The 15,686-nt window shown below is 36.5% G+C and overlaps 2 protein-coding genes across 2 annotated transcripts; one reads left to right on the top strand and one right to left on the bottom strand.

Annotated features, from left to right (window-relative positions):
• On the top strand, window positions 1–10,858 carry LOC127805771 (uncharacterized). Its single transcript, XM_052342538.1, has 15 exons — window positions 1–252; window positions 458–580; window positions 777–850; window positions 928–1,072; window positions 1,185–1,276; window positions 1,361–1,505; window positions 1,595–1,785; window positions 2,939–3,141; window positions 3,231–3,329; window positions 6,914–7,035; window positions 8,404–8,505; window positions 9,227–9,336; window positions 9,513–9,600; window positions 9,728–9,924; window positions 10,446–10,858. Exons 2-15 carry the CDS (start codon window positions 491–493, stop codon window positions 10,660–10,662), a joined length of 1,875 nt encoding a protein of 624 aa, XP_052198498.1. The 5' UTR covers window positions 1–252; window positions 458–490; the 3' UTR covers window positions 10,663–10,858.
• Window positions 10,859–11,673: 815 nt separating this feature from the next.
• LOC127806855 (myosin-binding protein 7) lies at window positions 11,674–15,310 on the bottom strand. The gene is made up of 4 exons (XM_052344401.1): window positions 15,070–15,310; window positions 13,357–14,962; window positions 12,742–12,788; window positions 11,674–12,110 (listed from the first exon to the last, which is right to left on the bottom strand). The coding sequence occupies exons 2-4, from the start codon at window positions 14,755–14,757 to the stop codon at window positions 12,008–12,010; spliced, it is 1,551 nt and encodes a 516-aa protein (XP_052200361.1). The 5' UTR covers window positions 14,758–14,962; window positions 15,070–15,310; the 3' UTR covers window positions 11,674–12,007.
• Window positions 15,311–15,686: the final 376 nt, after the last annotated feature.

Raw genomic sequence — 15,686 nt, 5'->3', positions numbered from 1 at the left:
AGACAGGAGGAGGGAAACTGAAAAGATTTCAAAACAAACGCTCCCTCTTTCTTGCTTTGTTGCTTTCCTTCATATCGTAGCAGTTTCCCGATCTCGCTAACATCCTCCATTCCATCTCTCCCGTTCTCTCTCCCACAGATACTGATATTCTTCATTTAGGGCAATCAAATACTCGAGCGTGGAGATTTGGTCGACTACCACTTTCTAGGGTTTTTCTTTCTCTTAATTTCGGAGCATAATTTTACTACACAGGTACGTCTTCCTGTTCCTGTTTTCCCGCAGTCAATTTGAGCTATTATTTTTCTGTTTTTCCCAATCCGATGTTTGAGTTCTCAAATTGATCTTATAGATTGTTTTGTTAATCCCTATCTAAGATCTCCTCTTGTAACGGCATATCTGTGCTTATAACCTATCTGTATATATGGCTCAGATGTTTTTACTCAATTCTTGCTGACAGATTTGATTTGGAGAGTTCGTTTTGTTGTAAAACATGGCAAATGTTGCCACTCAGGGCCCTGTTTCTTCCGACCCACTCCATATTGGTACCGCAGTTAAGAGGAAGACTCCTTCGGAGTTGAGGGTAAGGAGTTATCTAATTTGCATCTTTTCCTTCTAGATTCAATTCCGTTTCATCAGGCTTGAATTCAAATTTTCTCTAAGTTTAAAGTGGTGAGATATCTATAATTTTGAGCTTCCAAATGCAACCAGGCTCTGTATGTACTGCAGTCCAAATTTTAACGAAGAGAGTTTTCAATGGAATTGCGTTTGAATGACAGGGAGAACAGTTGAAGCGAAAGACTGTAATGGAGCTTGTTGATGACTCGAGACCTTCTGGATTTGGTACTCAGAAGTGAGTCTTGACCCATTGGCTATTGCTTCTTCTGGTTATTTTCTGGACCATATCACTTGACATTCTTTTTCCCATAGGAACACCACTAGGATTATCTGTGGCCTTAAGAAACCGGATGGATTGAAGAACCCAAGGTACGTTGATGTTCGAATGGACGAAGTGTATCCTGTCAGAAAAAACAGCATCAGGTTTAGGATGCTTTCTGGGAAAGAAAATGCAAAGGTCAGTAAATTTTCTTTTAAATTGTAACATTTGGCTGTGCCTAATATGGCATGCCTAAATTCTCACAGTGCTCACTTTGTTTCCATACTTTATTTTAAAATTTTCTGGACAGGAGGAAAACAGCCCCATGGAGCACGCAAGCAGCCTAAAGAGTTGCTCTGTTCCTCCAGATTCAGCTGTCAAAAGTCTGCCAAAGATTTCATGGTATTCTTTGTAGAATGTTTTGCTTTGTTTATAATCAACAGACGCTTTTCCATCATTTTGATTTCTTGCTTTGTCTCATGGCAGTCTGCAGGATTCTATTGCTTCAAGTGCAGTTACCAGAAACAGTAAATTGCAGGCTACTGAAAATTGTGGTGAGAATACGTTCCGTACTGTTACTGACCTGTCATCAGGTGGAGAAAAGCTGTCTGGCCTGGAAACTGTTGATATGGTACTTCCTTGCTAGTAATATTCTTTTGCAATGTACTTATTGAAACATTTCTCTATGAACCTGAGCTGATATTTGTTTCTTCCTGACAGGATAAGGTTCTGAAAGGACTGGTTGCTCATGAACCTACTCCCTTGTCCGGTTTAGCTTCTGATTCTTCTAAAAGATGTGAATTTACATCAGAAAGTTTGTGCTTTGAATTTTATATTCCTGGCCAAAAGGCTCCCCTAGATTTTACATTGAAAACAACAATGCGGGTGATGTCTTCTTCGTCTGTAAATTGGTGAGATTATGCACTTTATTGTTGTTTGCTTATACTATTGCTGCCTACAGACAATGGTAAAATTGGCAATATTACCCATTATAAGCTTAATTTACACACAAATAAGTAAATTAAATGATCATTGTTGAATTGTTAACCATTATCTGATTTAAAAGTTTAAGTTGTTAGATAGAGAGTTAACTTTTTGTTTTATACTATTATTTTACTCTCAACAGTCATAAATAGTTAAACTTGGTCGGTGAAGAATACGCATGCAAGAACAAGGTTTAACAGTTAATGTTTTTCTCCATGTCCAACTTGCTGGTTCTATTGTTTTGGGGATTATACTATTCTGCATAATATTTGCCTTATGACTGAAGGGTAGACAGCAAGGCCCAAGATAACATTCTCTGATGCAATTTTAACTAGGAGAACAGATAAGGAAATCAAGCAACTTGTTAAAAGCCAAAATTGTAGTGATGATGTGCAGCACTGAAAGTTGGAAGCATAGAAGGAATGCTTGATTGCCCCCAAATGACACATAGATCTTGTGAAGTAGGAGAGTTGGATCTTCATTACTTAAAAATTCACGTGATGTGGTGACTTTGCATAGCTGAAGATCATGTTGTCTTGTACACTCAGTACAGTGTAAACTCCAGAACATCTATTTTTTGTGGATTGTATAAGTATTTGTGGAAGGTTAGTGCTTAAATTTGGCCATGTGGCCACACTTTGAAAGGTATGTATCAGTGAAAACTTGGAGAAAAAGGTAGGTGCATGATCTGATCCAAGATTGATCCCTCTGGTCAAATTATATTATAATTGATGTCCATCTTTATTTCTCTGACTGTTCACGATTGAAGAGATTTCTCCCCTTGTTTCTTCTGTCTCTTGATTCTCTTTTAATTAGTAATTATGTCAACCACTGTCTTTTTCATTGATTACTAAAATCTCTGTGCAGTATTCTAAATGATTCAGTTAAAAATTACCATGTATCAGTTCATGTATGCTTTTAGTGGCTGCTGCATCTTCTATGACCTCAATGTACATGGCTGTATTATGTCTTCCTCAGTCTCTCATTAGTTTGGTGTCTTATCCCATTATAAATTAACTTAATTAAGTTTTGTTCTTAGACGCTTGCTTGTAGCTGATCGGTATTATTTTCTGATGGTAGGTTTCATAGGTTAATTACTAGTGGTGCTTGTAATGGTGTACCCCAGTTTGCTATTGCCTCTCAGGGTAGTCAAAAGATAAGCTGCTCAGCTGAACACACGTCTACTACTCAAATGCCAAGAGCTTTAAGTTCATGGGTGTACCCACAGTCTTCTCTACCTCCTTCTGTTATATCAGCATTGACCCTATCTGCAGCAGAAGGAGGTTTGCAGCCATTACTATATCTTTTTTGCAGTGTCAATTTTTGTTGCCTTTGTTTATTTGAATCATTAATATTTTTCTTCTTTGTTCAGTCCAAATGGACTTTTTAAACAAACGCCAACTAGCATGGGAAGATGCATTTCGGAGTCTCTACTACATGTTCAGGAAGAGCATGTGCAACATTTTTTATGGTAATTACATGTTTCCAAGAAATATTTCCATATGAAGATGGTGTTAGAACTTTGTCTCATCATTCTCTCTCTAGATGGTTGCATTAGGAAGGGCGTCAAGTGTAAAATTATGCCACATTGTGCTTTTTTTTGGATGGATTTGTGTTGTCAATGTGACTTTAAAAGTAAATTGATATTGTAAATGTTGTGCCACCGACTGTAACTTAGTTAAAATAAGGTGCAGTTAATGATTAATTGCATGTATCTATGCTTTTGCAAAAATTTCAACCAAATATATGTTAAAAAGTAATTTAATGAGATTTCAAAAGTTGACTTAAGTGCTCTAGGGTAACAAAAATATTTTGTAATTTGATATCAATTGAGGGCTAATTATCATGTTTTTTTTAACTAACCAATTATCATGTTTCCAAGTGTATACATTTTCTGTTGAATTTTTTCATAGCTTAGCTAAAGTTAGGAGAACGATATAAGATTAGTTAGAACCATGAAGGCATTATAAAGGCATGCCTTGATGTGAATTTTCATTATCTTCATGCATATGTCAATGATCCCAAAAATGGACTTTGGAAAAAGCTAAGTGGAGCTTATCTTGACCATTACTTAGAGAACATGCTAATCATGTTAAGAATAAAAAATGCATATGTTAAAAAGACTGTCTGAAGAATTTGAAGCCAACATTGTTGAATTATTAATCATTCTTTGATCTAACTGCTTAAGTTGGTAGATAGGCTTAACTATATCTTTTACATTATTAATTTTAGGGTGTGTTTGGGAGTATGGAAAATAATGGAATTGGATGGAAACATATTTTCTTTGTTTGGGAGAGTAGTTGATAATGGAATGGAAAGAGATTAGTTGGAAACCTGTCCCTTCCAATATCCTTCAAAGGAGCATTTTTTGTCCCTTCCAAATTGGAGTAGAATGGATGGAAATAGGCTCATCTATCCATTTTTTCCATCCAATTCCATTACTTTTCATCCTATCCTCTCCCAAACAAAGAGAAATAATCTTCCATTCCATCCGTTTATAATCCTTTCCATTCCATTCCATTACTGAACCTCTCCTAGACACAACCTTACTCTCAACATGCCCCCTCATGTGTGGCTAGACTTCATTGTATAATTATTCCAAACGTGGGCTTGTGGTTTAGGGCTAGTGGTGAGGTTTGAACTCAAGACCCTAGCCTATTCTAATATCATGTTAAATTGTTAAGCACTATCTGATCTAAAGGTTTAAGTTGGTAGATAGAGGGTTAATTTTATTATGTCATTAACTTTACTCTTAACAAATACATTTTATTAATAACAAAGATAGGCCACAGTCTAGGCAAAAATAGAATCACAATGACAGTGAAAAAGGTGGTAGACTAAACTTAACTGCAATTGCATTTTTGGTTGTGACATGACTTCTGGGAGTTGACTTATGGCATATTAGCGGAAATATAACTAAGGAATATGGGAAATTGGGTAAGTGCAGTATTTGGGATTATTACACAAAAGGTCGTTTGACAGTTCTGAAGCACTACCAAGTGCTTGGCGAATAACATATGGTTATGTCCTCAATTAAGAGGTCATTGCCGTAGGTGAATCTGAAGATAAATATTTGTGCATTTTCCAGTTGAAGGAAATGAAGTCAAGTACATTGTACTTGCTTATCTCCTTTTTCAAGTCCCTTCTAACTCACAAAAATGAAGTCAAGTACATTGTACTTGCTTATCTCCTTTTTCAAGTCCCTTCTAACTCACAAGAGCCTCTTTGATGTTGGCTGTCCTGGCAACCATAATTGCCGGTGGCCTTAAACTAGAGACTTATAATCAACTTGTTTTCGTGGGTCTTCCATTTTTTATTTTTGCATTTTCAAGTAAGCTCGTTTTCAGCTTGTGTGGATATGGTGACACAAACACATATATGCATGACAACATGATAGGAATGTTACAAACATATATCATACAAAACTATATTTTTTTTTTCCATAAGTCGTGTGTCAATTTCTTATGGTGATCCTTGGTAATAACAGTTAAGTTCTGGTCACAGGTTTTGAGTTGTTGAAAGAAATTAAACTTGACATGTAATGGTGGAATACTGGACAAACAATTATAGTATAAATGGATACTGTAACTAAACTAATACAATTAATTACATAAACATCTGATAAAAGTCCTTAAGCTGGAGCATTCTTAGCTTAGAGAATAAATCAAAGAACATACTTATGCTGAAAAAGAAATGGAGCAACACCAAGTCAGTATAATAATCCAAGGGTCATAGATTTCTAGTGTGAAATTGACAACGTAGAAACAGTTTCAGCTTAGTTAAACCCTTGGTATAATTGCATGTAATCACAATATCATGAATATTTGTTACTAGTCATAATTGTACCACCTGTTGAATGACAATAGAAGATAAAATAATCAACAATGCACCTTGAAAGACCAAGCTGTATCACGATGTCGTTAAATCTGCTAAACTAAGCATGAGGAGACTGATAGAGACCATTCAAGAATCTTTTTTAATAAACATACTTGTAAATTCGAATGACAGAGATGATCACATGGACAAGAAAATGAGGGTTTGGGGATATGACCAGCAGCGGAAAGTATCTTGAAGATCACTAGATGAATAAGATTGAATGAAAAATGGTATAGATGCTACTTGTGAAATGTGGCCAGACTATCAATTTGTGTAGCTACTGTGGTTGCTTCAGAAATTGGCCAATCTACAACAATTGCTACTATCTGTTGTTAGGACATCTGTTTGTCATAAAGGCAGCAATTGCTAAAGTGAAAAATGTATGAAGTTTTTCTTATGCATCAATAACAAAATGATTGAAGAAGCATATATAACAAATTCTAGGAAGACATCATAGTTGCTGGATTTTTGTACCCAAAAATTTTACTATTACCTAATACTTCATGCTCAGTGACAGTCAATTAAAATATCAGAATTGTTAAATATATATTTCCCTTTCGTTTTTTCATAAGTTGAATGTAGCTTTCATATTCTTGTTTGTTTAATTTCTCTCATCTTTGGTCCTTGAATAATCAACAGGATGGCATTTGTGATGCATATGAAGAAGATACAATTCACTGAGAAAAAAGATATTTGTTAGGGTTGAATTAGTTATACTATAGTCTCTATGACTTGCTTTTTATTTAGTTAGATAAATACTTACAGTAATTGCTATTTAGAAGTACAATAAAAAAAACTTACTGTTGTTGGGAATGCTTCCTCCATTTACTGGCAATGGAAAGTTTGGAATTCAACAAGCTGAAATTGGTTAGAGAAGGATCTATTTACATTAAAGTTTGGTGACAGGCCGTGACTGTTTATTTTACCTGATAGGCTGGTACTAGTTTTCCATCAAGGCATTCTAGTGCATCATAAATATTTTGATAAACAACCTGGTTACAAATTGCTGCATTTATTGTGGTCATTATGGATGTGCAAGAAGGAAAATAGCCTTCATCTGTGGTCCCTTACTTTAGTCTTTCTTGTTTTATACTCTCTTCTGTGGATAACATAACTTTTATTTACTTGTTGAAAATAAATATTTTATACTAATTTGCTCTTGTTCTTGGATTTTGCTAGTCTGCACAGCACAGTTTGTTGTAATGTTTATTGCTGGTGATCGTACAAAAGGAAGTAAGTGTGCATGCAATGCATATGTATCTCGGTCCACAAGAAGTCTAAGGTCTTTGCTAAGGGAGCAGGTAAGATGTACTTCTTAATCTTCTTGGCAGATGCCTGTTCTTGAGTGACAACTAGTCCTGTGATCCAAGTTCTACGTTGGAGTTTCTTTTTGATTATCCTAGATTTACTGCTGGCAAAGGAACTTAGCTTTGGTTGTTAGTAAAATTTTGTTGCCTAATGCTTACCAGTGACATTGTATAATCTAGATGGCTGTTCCTTGATTCTACTATCACAGCTTCTATTTGCTTGTTCATGCAATACTTCCATACCAGTAAATGGTTATGGAAGTTTTCGTGCTTAGAAATTTCTTATAATTTGGTAAGAAAATACTGGATGTAAAATAGTTTTGGAGTTCTTAGCAATTGACTCAGTTTTTGTGTCAAAATCAAGTCCGACATTGGTAGTATTTTGGGGTGATTTTAGATATATTATTTGGTCCTACAAGTCAAGGATGTTGTGGCCTAATGAAAAGAGTTTTCTGAACTTGGCCTCATACTCAGCCATTCACAAGTTCCCTTGCTCCAAAGTTACAAACTCTAGTTGTTTTTTGTTGCTGGATTGCAGTGTGGTAGTACCTCTAGTTGAATAGCTCCACAAATTCTGCCCAAGTCATCAGTTGTCTCTGAATCCTGATCTTGATTGTGGTGTTGGGTCATCCTCCGCCACTACTTTGCCAAACCCTTGAGGAGGAAGGCAGCATATGATACCTTATCTTCAAAGGCATAGTCTAAGCAACCAAAAACCTTCTCAAGGTCACGTATCTAGTATTCTGCTTAGAATTAATATTTCCTTTTAAAGGAGGATGGACCATTCTCATGAATTGTAATGATCCACTTTAAATACCCCCAATTTAGGCCTTAATGAATGAGGATTAATGGTGTCATTGAAGTATAACTAAGAAGCAAATTAATTACAAAGGTTTAAGAGGGAGAAATTTGCCTAAGAATGTGAGGTTAGTAGGATCATGGGTGTTTTAGCCTGGTGGTAGGATATATTCATAAACCAACTGCTGTGTACCAGTGAGTCTAGATTGGTTGAAATGGTGAAACTAAAATAGATAGTTGACATGTAACTTTTTTCTCTGCTAAAGGTTATATTACAAAATTGGTACTCTGCATTTTATGTATATAGGATTTACTTCAGGACATGTTGAACTTTTTTAGTTTCAGGCAAGTAAAGATTTGAAGTTCCAACTGTAATACTAGATATTCACTTTGGGATATTTTCTGTGAATCACTTTGGTTTTATGAGCTTTTTGGGATGAAAAGTAATTGTTCATGGCTCCCATCCTTTCATTTAAATTGCATTTTCCTTGGTGTATGCATTTAAGATTTATATATGTGTGTTATAATTTATTTGTTTTCTAATGGGTTAGTTATGTTGATTAGGATATTCATTTCTCGATGCCACTTTGCCATTCTCAAGTTGAGACAATTAATACAGAAGATCTCGTTGAGCTCTCAGAGATGGAGAAACATAATCTGGGCCAGGTATAAATTCTATGCTTATACCTTTGAGTTCAACTAAATACATCAATTCACTTCCTTGGCATGAGTACTGAGAAGTGCTTTTATTTTACCTGTTTTAAATTGCTACCCAATGTTCCAAAAACAATGAACTTAGTAGCCAATGTATTCCAATACTTCTTTTTGTACTTATTTCTTTAAAGGCTTCCTAAGAAAGGAAAAAATCAACAAAAAACTGGCCATGATTTGTTTTTATCCACATTAATTTGAAGCAAATAGACTATGATTCCTATTCCTTAAGGAATAATTGTACTAGAGGAGCCCTATATTCTAATAGTAGTTCATACAAGTCTGCTGCTATCGTATCCAGGTGTTCTATGTGATACAGCTGTTGCCTTGGCTGGAAGCATGAGGTCTTTTGAATGGGCTTCTGTTCCACTGTTCTTTATTTTTCTCTTATTTGAAACAATGAGCAGTTTGGTAGAATGTAAATTATGGGCCTGAAGTTTTGTATAGCTTATGTGGTGTTAGCTTGCATTTCAACACATTTGGATGCCTCATGTTTGACAGAGACCTGACAAATTAACCAACTAGCTCTAATATATATCTATATATATATTTTGGGGGGGGGGGGGGGTGTTATAATTTTCAGTGTCATAATGGTCTTTTCTTACCATGCTGTATTTTAAGTTTTTTTATGGTCATTCATTACTAATTGTTCTGTGTTCTTGGTTGTTTAATGCAGATTCGACGACTCAGTACCATCTCTGATGTGGATAATAGCTCGCAGTCTTGTCTTGCATTCATAGGAAATGAGAATGTACATGGGTTATATGATTTTTTATTAAACTATAGGTTGGCATCTTATAAACATATCTGAAAAAAAATCCATGTCTTCAATACGCTTTCAACTGAGCCGTAGAGCTTGAGTTCAACATTCGCATTTCTTTTGGTGGAAAAAATATCAGCCTAATTATCCTCATGGGTATTAACATTTTCGTCTTTTTTTATTTTGGTTACCATTTTTCCAGATTTTTCTTAACATCTATGACTGGAGTTGATGTTCCTGTTTTATATTCACCAGTTCCATTTCAGAATGGTGCCCTTTCTTCTCCTGAGGTATAAATGCGTAAAACGTGTTGGTAAATGTACTTGTACAACCTTTCTATTTGTATACTCTGAAGTGGAGTTGCTTTGAACAAATTTCTTCATGGACTAACAGATATTGGCTCCACTTCTTTTGTAGGTTAGATGCAAGGAAGTGAGGAGGGCTGATAACATTTCTTTTCTTCTAAAGGAGTCCAACATGAATGATGAATTAAATAAAGTTTCATCTGCTGGTTTCTGCTATAGCATTGAAATCAGGGATGCTTATCTTCCGCCATGGGTAATTTCTAGTGTCTGTGAAGTCATAGGCTCTGAGGGAATGAGCTTTGAAGTGAGGTATGCTACTCTTAACACTGTAAAATGTACACTTCTGCCTTTTGGACTATGTAGATGATAGATTTTGTTTAATACTGGAACATTTACTGGTTAACAAATTCGTATTCTTTATGTTCTAACATGATTCTTAAGACAAATAAGTTAATAGCTGAATGTACTCTTTAGAGTGGTTGATATGCTGTATCAGCAAATACTTGGCTCTGTTCAGATGTTTCTTTAATATCCAATTTAATTATAGTCATACTCATATTTATCTGTTGGTTGACCATGAAATATGGTAGTGGCCAGCAGAAAGTATGACTTCGTAACATGAGTGATTTGTCATGAAAAGGAAAAAGGATAAGAAAACGAAGTTTAGAATATCTGAAAGATGGTAGTGGCTAGCAGATAAGGAAGTGAAGTGAGTGGAAGAATGTAACTTATCACGCAGTATGACTTTGAGCACTATTATTCTGTAGCTTGTTGCTAGCTACTGTTTTTATTTAATCTGGCGCTTATTCACTAGTATGGGTGATCTGCAGTTTTGTTACCGAATCCAATTCGAGTGGCTTGAATGTTGGCCTTGAAACCATTTGCCAGAACTTTTCTACTTATTCAACTGAAGGCGAAAGCTTGCAAGAAGGCAGCACCTCGTTTGGCATTCCAAACACCATTCTATGTCCACGCCTGTCTTCTTCTTTTCTGAATGGGTTGAAGTACTGTGATGGTTCTTATACAGCTTCTGCCACACCTGTTTGAATATGTTACACTCAATTCGCCGTTGGTCAAGCAGTGAGCTGAGCTCGTCGTTTCATTTCATCAATTTTTCTGTTTACTTGAGCCTGATTTTGTGTCATTTAAATGTTTTGAGAATGCTTGCTGAAAACATAGTTTATTAATTGAAAAAGATAGTGCTAGAAATAGTTAACGGGCCGATTCCCCAGCTTTCTGTTCAGTTGTAAATGTTTGAGCACGTTTCGGTGGATTGATACCATCCACCTTTGCTAACATTGACGTATTTTGATTGCTAAGATGTCTCATTCTAGTGAAATAAATGTTTCACCAAAATATTTGACCATAATTGAACAAGGGTTCAAAATCAGGAGGAACCCCCCTTTGTAAGACAATCAGATAGCTGGTATATGAGCACAACTGTATGTGTTATAATAATGCCAAATGAGGTTCGGTTGCACTCTTGTACTATGCATGTGTCCAATAGAAAATGTGCCCATCAACCGGACAACTCAATACTAGCTGCCATACTTGGCAAACAGCACTTGCTTTTATGTTATGCACGTCTAACCCCACGTTTAGGATTGCTGTTCTTTAAAATCATACTTTTTTTTTAAATGTTTGGTAAGGCACAAGTTTGATTTTAGACCATAATTGCTTTTCTAAAAAGGTTTAAACCCCTTCCTATGTATAAAAACAAAAATAACTTGTAATGAAACCCACATTTATCATTTGCTTTTATGGCTGAGCAACGTTTAGGGCAAGCGGAGACATTCTACTCATACAAAAGATAAATTGAAAATTTGATATTTCCATTATGATTAGGATAGAACTGGACCTTTTATCTCATGAAAATCATCAAAACTTAAAACTTGGGAGGGCTTCGTCGGGCAATAATATCTCCAATATGGCAGTCCAAATAATAATAATAATAATAATAAACAAAATGAAACCACCAGTTTAACCTGAGATAAACAGAATCCCGTAATTAAACCTAAAACCTACACAATTATAGATAAGAATTTAAATGCTTCCACAAGAAGAAAACAATGCACAACCTATTTGATGGAGAATCATGCGTGAACAAGTACTATACAGACAGGACGTGTCAAAAGGAGACATTCTAGCAGATCTTGCAAGCGTGCAAATACATTGCTGCTTGCTTCTACAGTGTCAAATGTTTTAGTCATCAACCAGCAAACATTCAATCCTATAAAAAAGAATTGGAAGAACATGCACCTCAAGAACGCATATCCAAGTCTATAGCAACAAGGAATCAAGAACGGGAAAAGCAAAACCCGAAAAGTGGTAGCGTGATTGGGATGCAGATGGTGGTAATGTAGCACTGGCTTCATAAAAGGACGTGTATGTTTCATACTTGCACACGTGAAAGACATCTCCATTGCCCAACTCGAGGACCCTTATCTAGAAGCAATAACAAGCCAGGATTGTTGGCTGACATCCCGAAGATGTACCTGGCAGTAATACTAAAAATTAGGACCAAGAACTACACACGTTCCAAACACACCACTTTCCTCATAACCAAATAGTTAGCAAAGTTAGGCTCATAACTATTTTTTAAGTACCAAAGACACCATTACCACATTTTTTCATGAACTAAATTAATCAAGTTAAAATGCAGAAAGGTGCTTTTCCAGGTCTACTTAAAGAATCAAAATAACAAAGCAAATTCCAACGGGAAGTGATTCAATTCTCCTAATGTGTTTTCCCCAGTTAAGTTGAATTTTCATTATTTCTACGATTATTCCCAGTTCTCTCCCTGCAGTGTCTCATCTTTTAAGGCATCTGTTGTATTAGCTTCCAAACAATTTCACATAACAAATTATCATACATTCTGAAGTAACCAAGTTAGCACTTCATCAATATAAAAGAAATTCAAAAGCTAATCCTTGGGAAAGTATATTTTCCTAAAAACAACCGCAAATAATCCACCAGGAATATCTGGCCCAGCCTTTGGGCAATGAACCATCAAAATTTGTTAAACAAAAAAAATTGACAACTCTATGACAATGCACAAGAAAGAAATAGTAACAGTCATCTTAAAGGACGTAAGTGAAAAGCAATGCCAATTAATTATCCACTCACTTGCTTCGTCGTGCTTTCCTTCTCCAGAAGACAAACGATACGATCCACTGATTAAAACCAAGAAGAAGCAACAAAATGTTAAGCACAAACATGGTGAACATATCTGGAAAAAACACTGGCAGAGCAGATGGAATTAATATAATTGGAAAGTGCATATGCAGCTTAGGATCTTTAAGAACATTGTAACCAATGATTTCTGAGATATATAGTAAAACCTACAACCAGAAATCAAGAATCTAACTAGGTCCAATGAAAATGCATTAATGGTTACCTGTATGTCTGTAAAGCTAGGGACTAAACCTATAAACAATCCAGCCTCTGATATTTTAAATTCTGACCAGATTCTAGTAAGGGCTTGTTTGTGTGTAGCTATGGCTGAAATGACGTGCAAGGGGAAAAAAAAAAGAAAAGGAAAGGGCAGGAATGAAATGGTCAACAGTCAGTGAACCCTATTACAGAGATACTGAATGAGAAGGAGCTTTTGATCCTAGACAAGAGCAAATATCCGAAAAGAAAACTGTATGTACAAAATGTCAGGATACCCATATATACCATGCAAAGTTGCTCTAGAATTCTGCATCATGAATTGGTCTACAACATGATCCTACAACATACCTTAAACACTGAAATGAAGGAAAAGTTCCCATAGAGAGATTGTTTCTTCAAAGGCATTCTTTTTGCTGGTGACATTTCTTTACTCAAATTTTGAGCTATCTCCTTCAACAAAACAAGTTGAGCTTTGTCGGTCCTCATGGAGATGATTGCCTGCCTCATTGATTCTCTATCAGCCTCAAGTGCCTGAACCCTCATGTATAATTTCGTGATCTCAGGATCTCCTGCATCTGCCTGGTTGAATGACTCCGTTGGAGTAGCTATGTAATCTTCAAATGCCCCAACAGTAGGCTTACTCTCTGAGAAACCATTATGTGTTCCCTGGTGAACAGAATCAATTGTGTATACTCTGTCACTAAGGTCATCTGCTGCTTCTGATGCATTATCCACCTTTCTCAACTTTGAGTCGTCTTCTGTCTGTGAGCATTCCATCTTTTGGAAACTGTCACCTAACCTTGGTGATTCAGTGGCAAAATACGGGCCCATTTCTTTTGCGGTTGCAAAGAAAGAATTTGAACTCTCAGTGGAGACTTTCTGAAAATGTGGAGACAGACGAGGAGATTGGCCAACTATAACTTTTTCAAACACATTCTTTGCACCAGAAAAGTCCCCGCCATCTGGTGGAATTTGTCTAGGAGTTCTCTCCAATTGGTTGATTCTGTATTCCAAATCCTTTAAATGATCCCGAGAAAGGGGGGTCTCACCAAATGCATATTTCTCAACATCGGCCACATCATTGTCTACTTCGATATGGCCTTGGTTTTCATTCAAATTGCACTTGAGAGGAGGATAATTATAGGGTGGAAATACAAGGTGGGAATCAAGGTTTACAGCCACACCATTATCGTGGGTCATGGCACGGACCTCGTCAACAATCTCCAACTCCGAAAGCCCGAAGCTAAGCATCCTATGCCTGTAAGCCTGAACCTCACAATAGAGAGATTGAATAGCCTGCTCTCTCTTATACAACAAATCCTCTATAGCCGAGAGCTCCCGTTGGTCATGGGCCATCTTTTCCTCAGCAAAACGCTTAAATTGACGGGCCTCCATCTGAATCTCAGCCTTCTCCCTCTGCAACCTCAAAATCATTGACATGGCCTCATTTGCAGCTGAGGAGGCGGCATTCCTCTCCTCCTCCAATTCCAGGGATAGATCCTGTATGGATTGTTGCTGGCTGCTGACCATCTCTCGCAATGCATCACGTTCATTCTCAGTTTCAACTCGAGCAATGTGTGGAAAATCCAACCCCGGAATAACTAATCTATTAATTCCTTCCTCAAGCTCGTCAAATTTCCTCTTCACGGACCGATACCAATTCCCTTGAAGGGACTGATTCATGGTTGAAGAACAACTGCATCCACAATCACAACATTTGACCAAACTCGTCGAAGTATCAGAATCCATAATGGCCGTAAGCAATCAAAACCAACGCCAGACTCAATGCAATCAAACAAAAGAAAAAATGAAGAATGGAAACAAATTAATATGCACGCGCTCTCGAATCCCCTCTCTTATATGCATAGCTGCACCACCCAGATGTAATTTCTCCTCCCTCAGTCCCACCAATCCATCAATCGTCCCAGATCAACAAATCAAACAAAGAAACGGCCTACAAGAATCAAGAAAAGTACAAAAACATCACAATTCCAAAACAATTGAAGCAAATATATATATGTATAGAGAGAGAGAGAAGGGAAGGGGGGCTAATTCGATTACCGTGAAATGGCAAGAAGGAAGCAAAAGGCAAACGGAAACTCCAGGAGGGCTTAAAAATGTTGCCGGGAAAGGCAACATGGGCGGAAGATTTAGGAACGCGGAAGACAAAGCAAGCAGCTCCTCCCACCCCCCCCCCCCCCCCCCTTCCCTTCTGTTTCTTCTGTTTGGCGATCGAGAAAAGCGGGAGAAAGGAAGGGAAAATACAGAGGCGCGCGCGCGAGCAACGCAGAGAGAGACAGAGAGAACGGAGAGCTGAAAGAAACCCTTATTTTTGTGTTCTTCCGTTGTCTTTCGTGCTATGTCGTTTGAGAGCGGGACTCCTCCGTGAACGCTGTCCGGGGGCCAAAATAGACTTTTCCTATTTTAAAATAATACCTTTTTTATTTTTAAAATATTAAACTGCTCGGCCGCCTACTGACAATTAAATTTAATATTTTATATTAATATAAGACATTAATATAAAATAAAATATAATCATATATATTAAATGTAAATATTTAAATAGTATTTTTTATTTTTATTTTTAAAGTATTACTTTAACATACACTATATGGCGCAGTAATTTTTTTTATAATTTTTTAAAATATTAGTAAAAAATTCTAATTAAAAATATTATT

Source organism: Diospyros lotus, chromosome 7, assembly GCF_014633365.1.
Source record: "Diospyros lotus cultivar Yz01 chromosome 7, ASM1463336v1, whole genome shotgun sequence".
NCBI classification, from domain to species: Eukaryota; Viridiplantae; Streptophyta; class Magnoliopsida; order Ericales; family Ebenaceae; genus Diospyros; species Diospyros lotus.
Note: the sequence above shows the minus strand (reverse complement) of the source record. Positions and strands in the feature narration are given on the sequence as shown.

Excerpts from the sequence above, each read along its gene's own strand:
- LOC127805771 (XM_052342538.1), top strand. The coding sequence starts at position 491 with ATGGCAAATGTTGCCACTCAGGGCCCTGTTTCTTCCGACCCACTCCAT. Across the intron at positions 1,506-1,594 it reads GCCTGGAAACTGTTGATATG|GATAAGGTTCTGAAAGGACT; the intron begins GTACTTCCTTGC and ends TCTTCCTGACAG. Across the intron at positions 7,036-8,403 it reads GGTCTTTGCTAAGGGAGCAG|GATATTCATTTCTCGATGCC; the intron begins GTAAGATGTACT and ends TATGTTGATTAG.
- LOC127806855 (XM_052344401.1), bottom strand. The coding sequence starts at position 14,757 with ATGGATTCTGATACTTCGACGAGTTTGGTCAAATGTTGTGATTGTGGA. Across the intron at positions 12,789-13,356 it reads CCTTCATTTCAGTGTTTAAG|TGGATCGTATCGTTTGTCTT; the intron begins GTATGTTGTAGG and ends GGTTTTAATCAG. Across the intron at positions 12,111-12,741 it reads AGGAAAGCACGACGAAGCAA|GTACATCTTCGGGATGTCAG; the intron begins GTGAGTGGATAA and ends TATTACTGCCAG.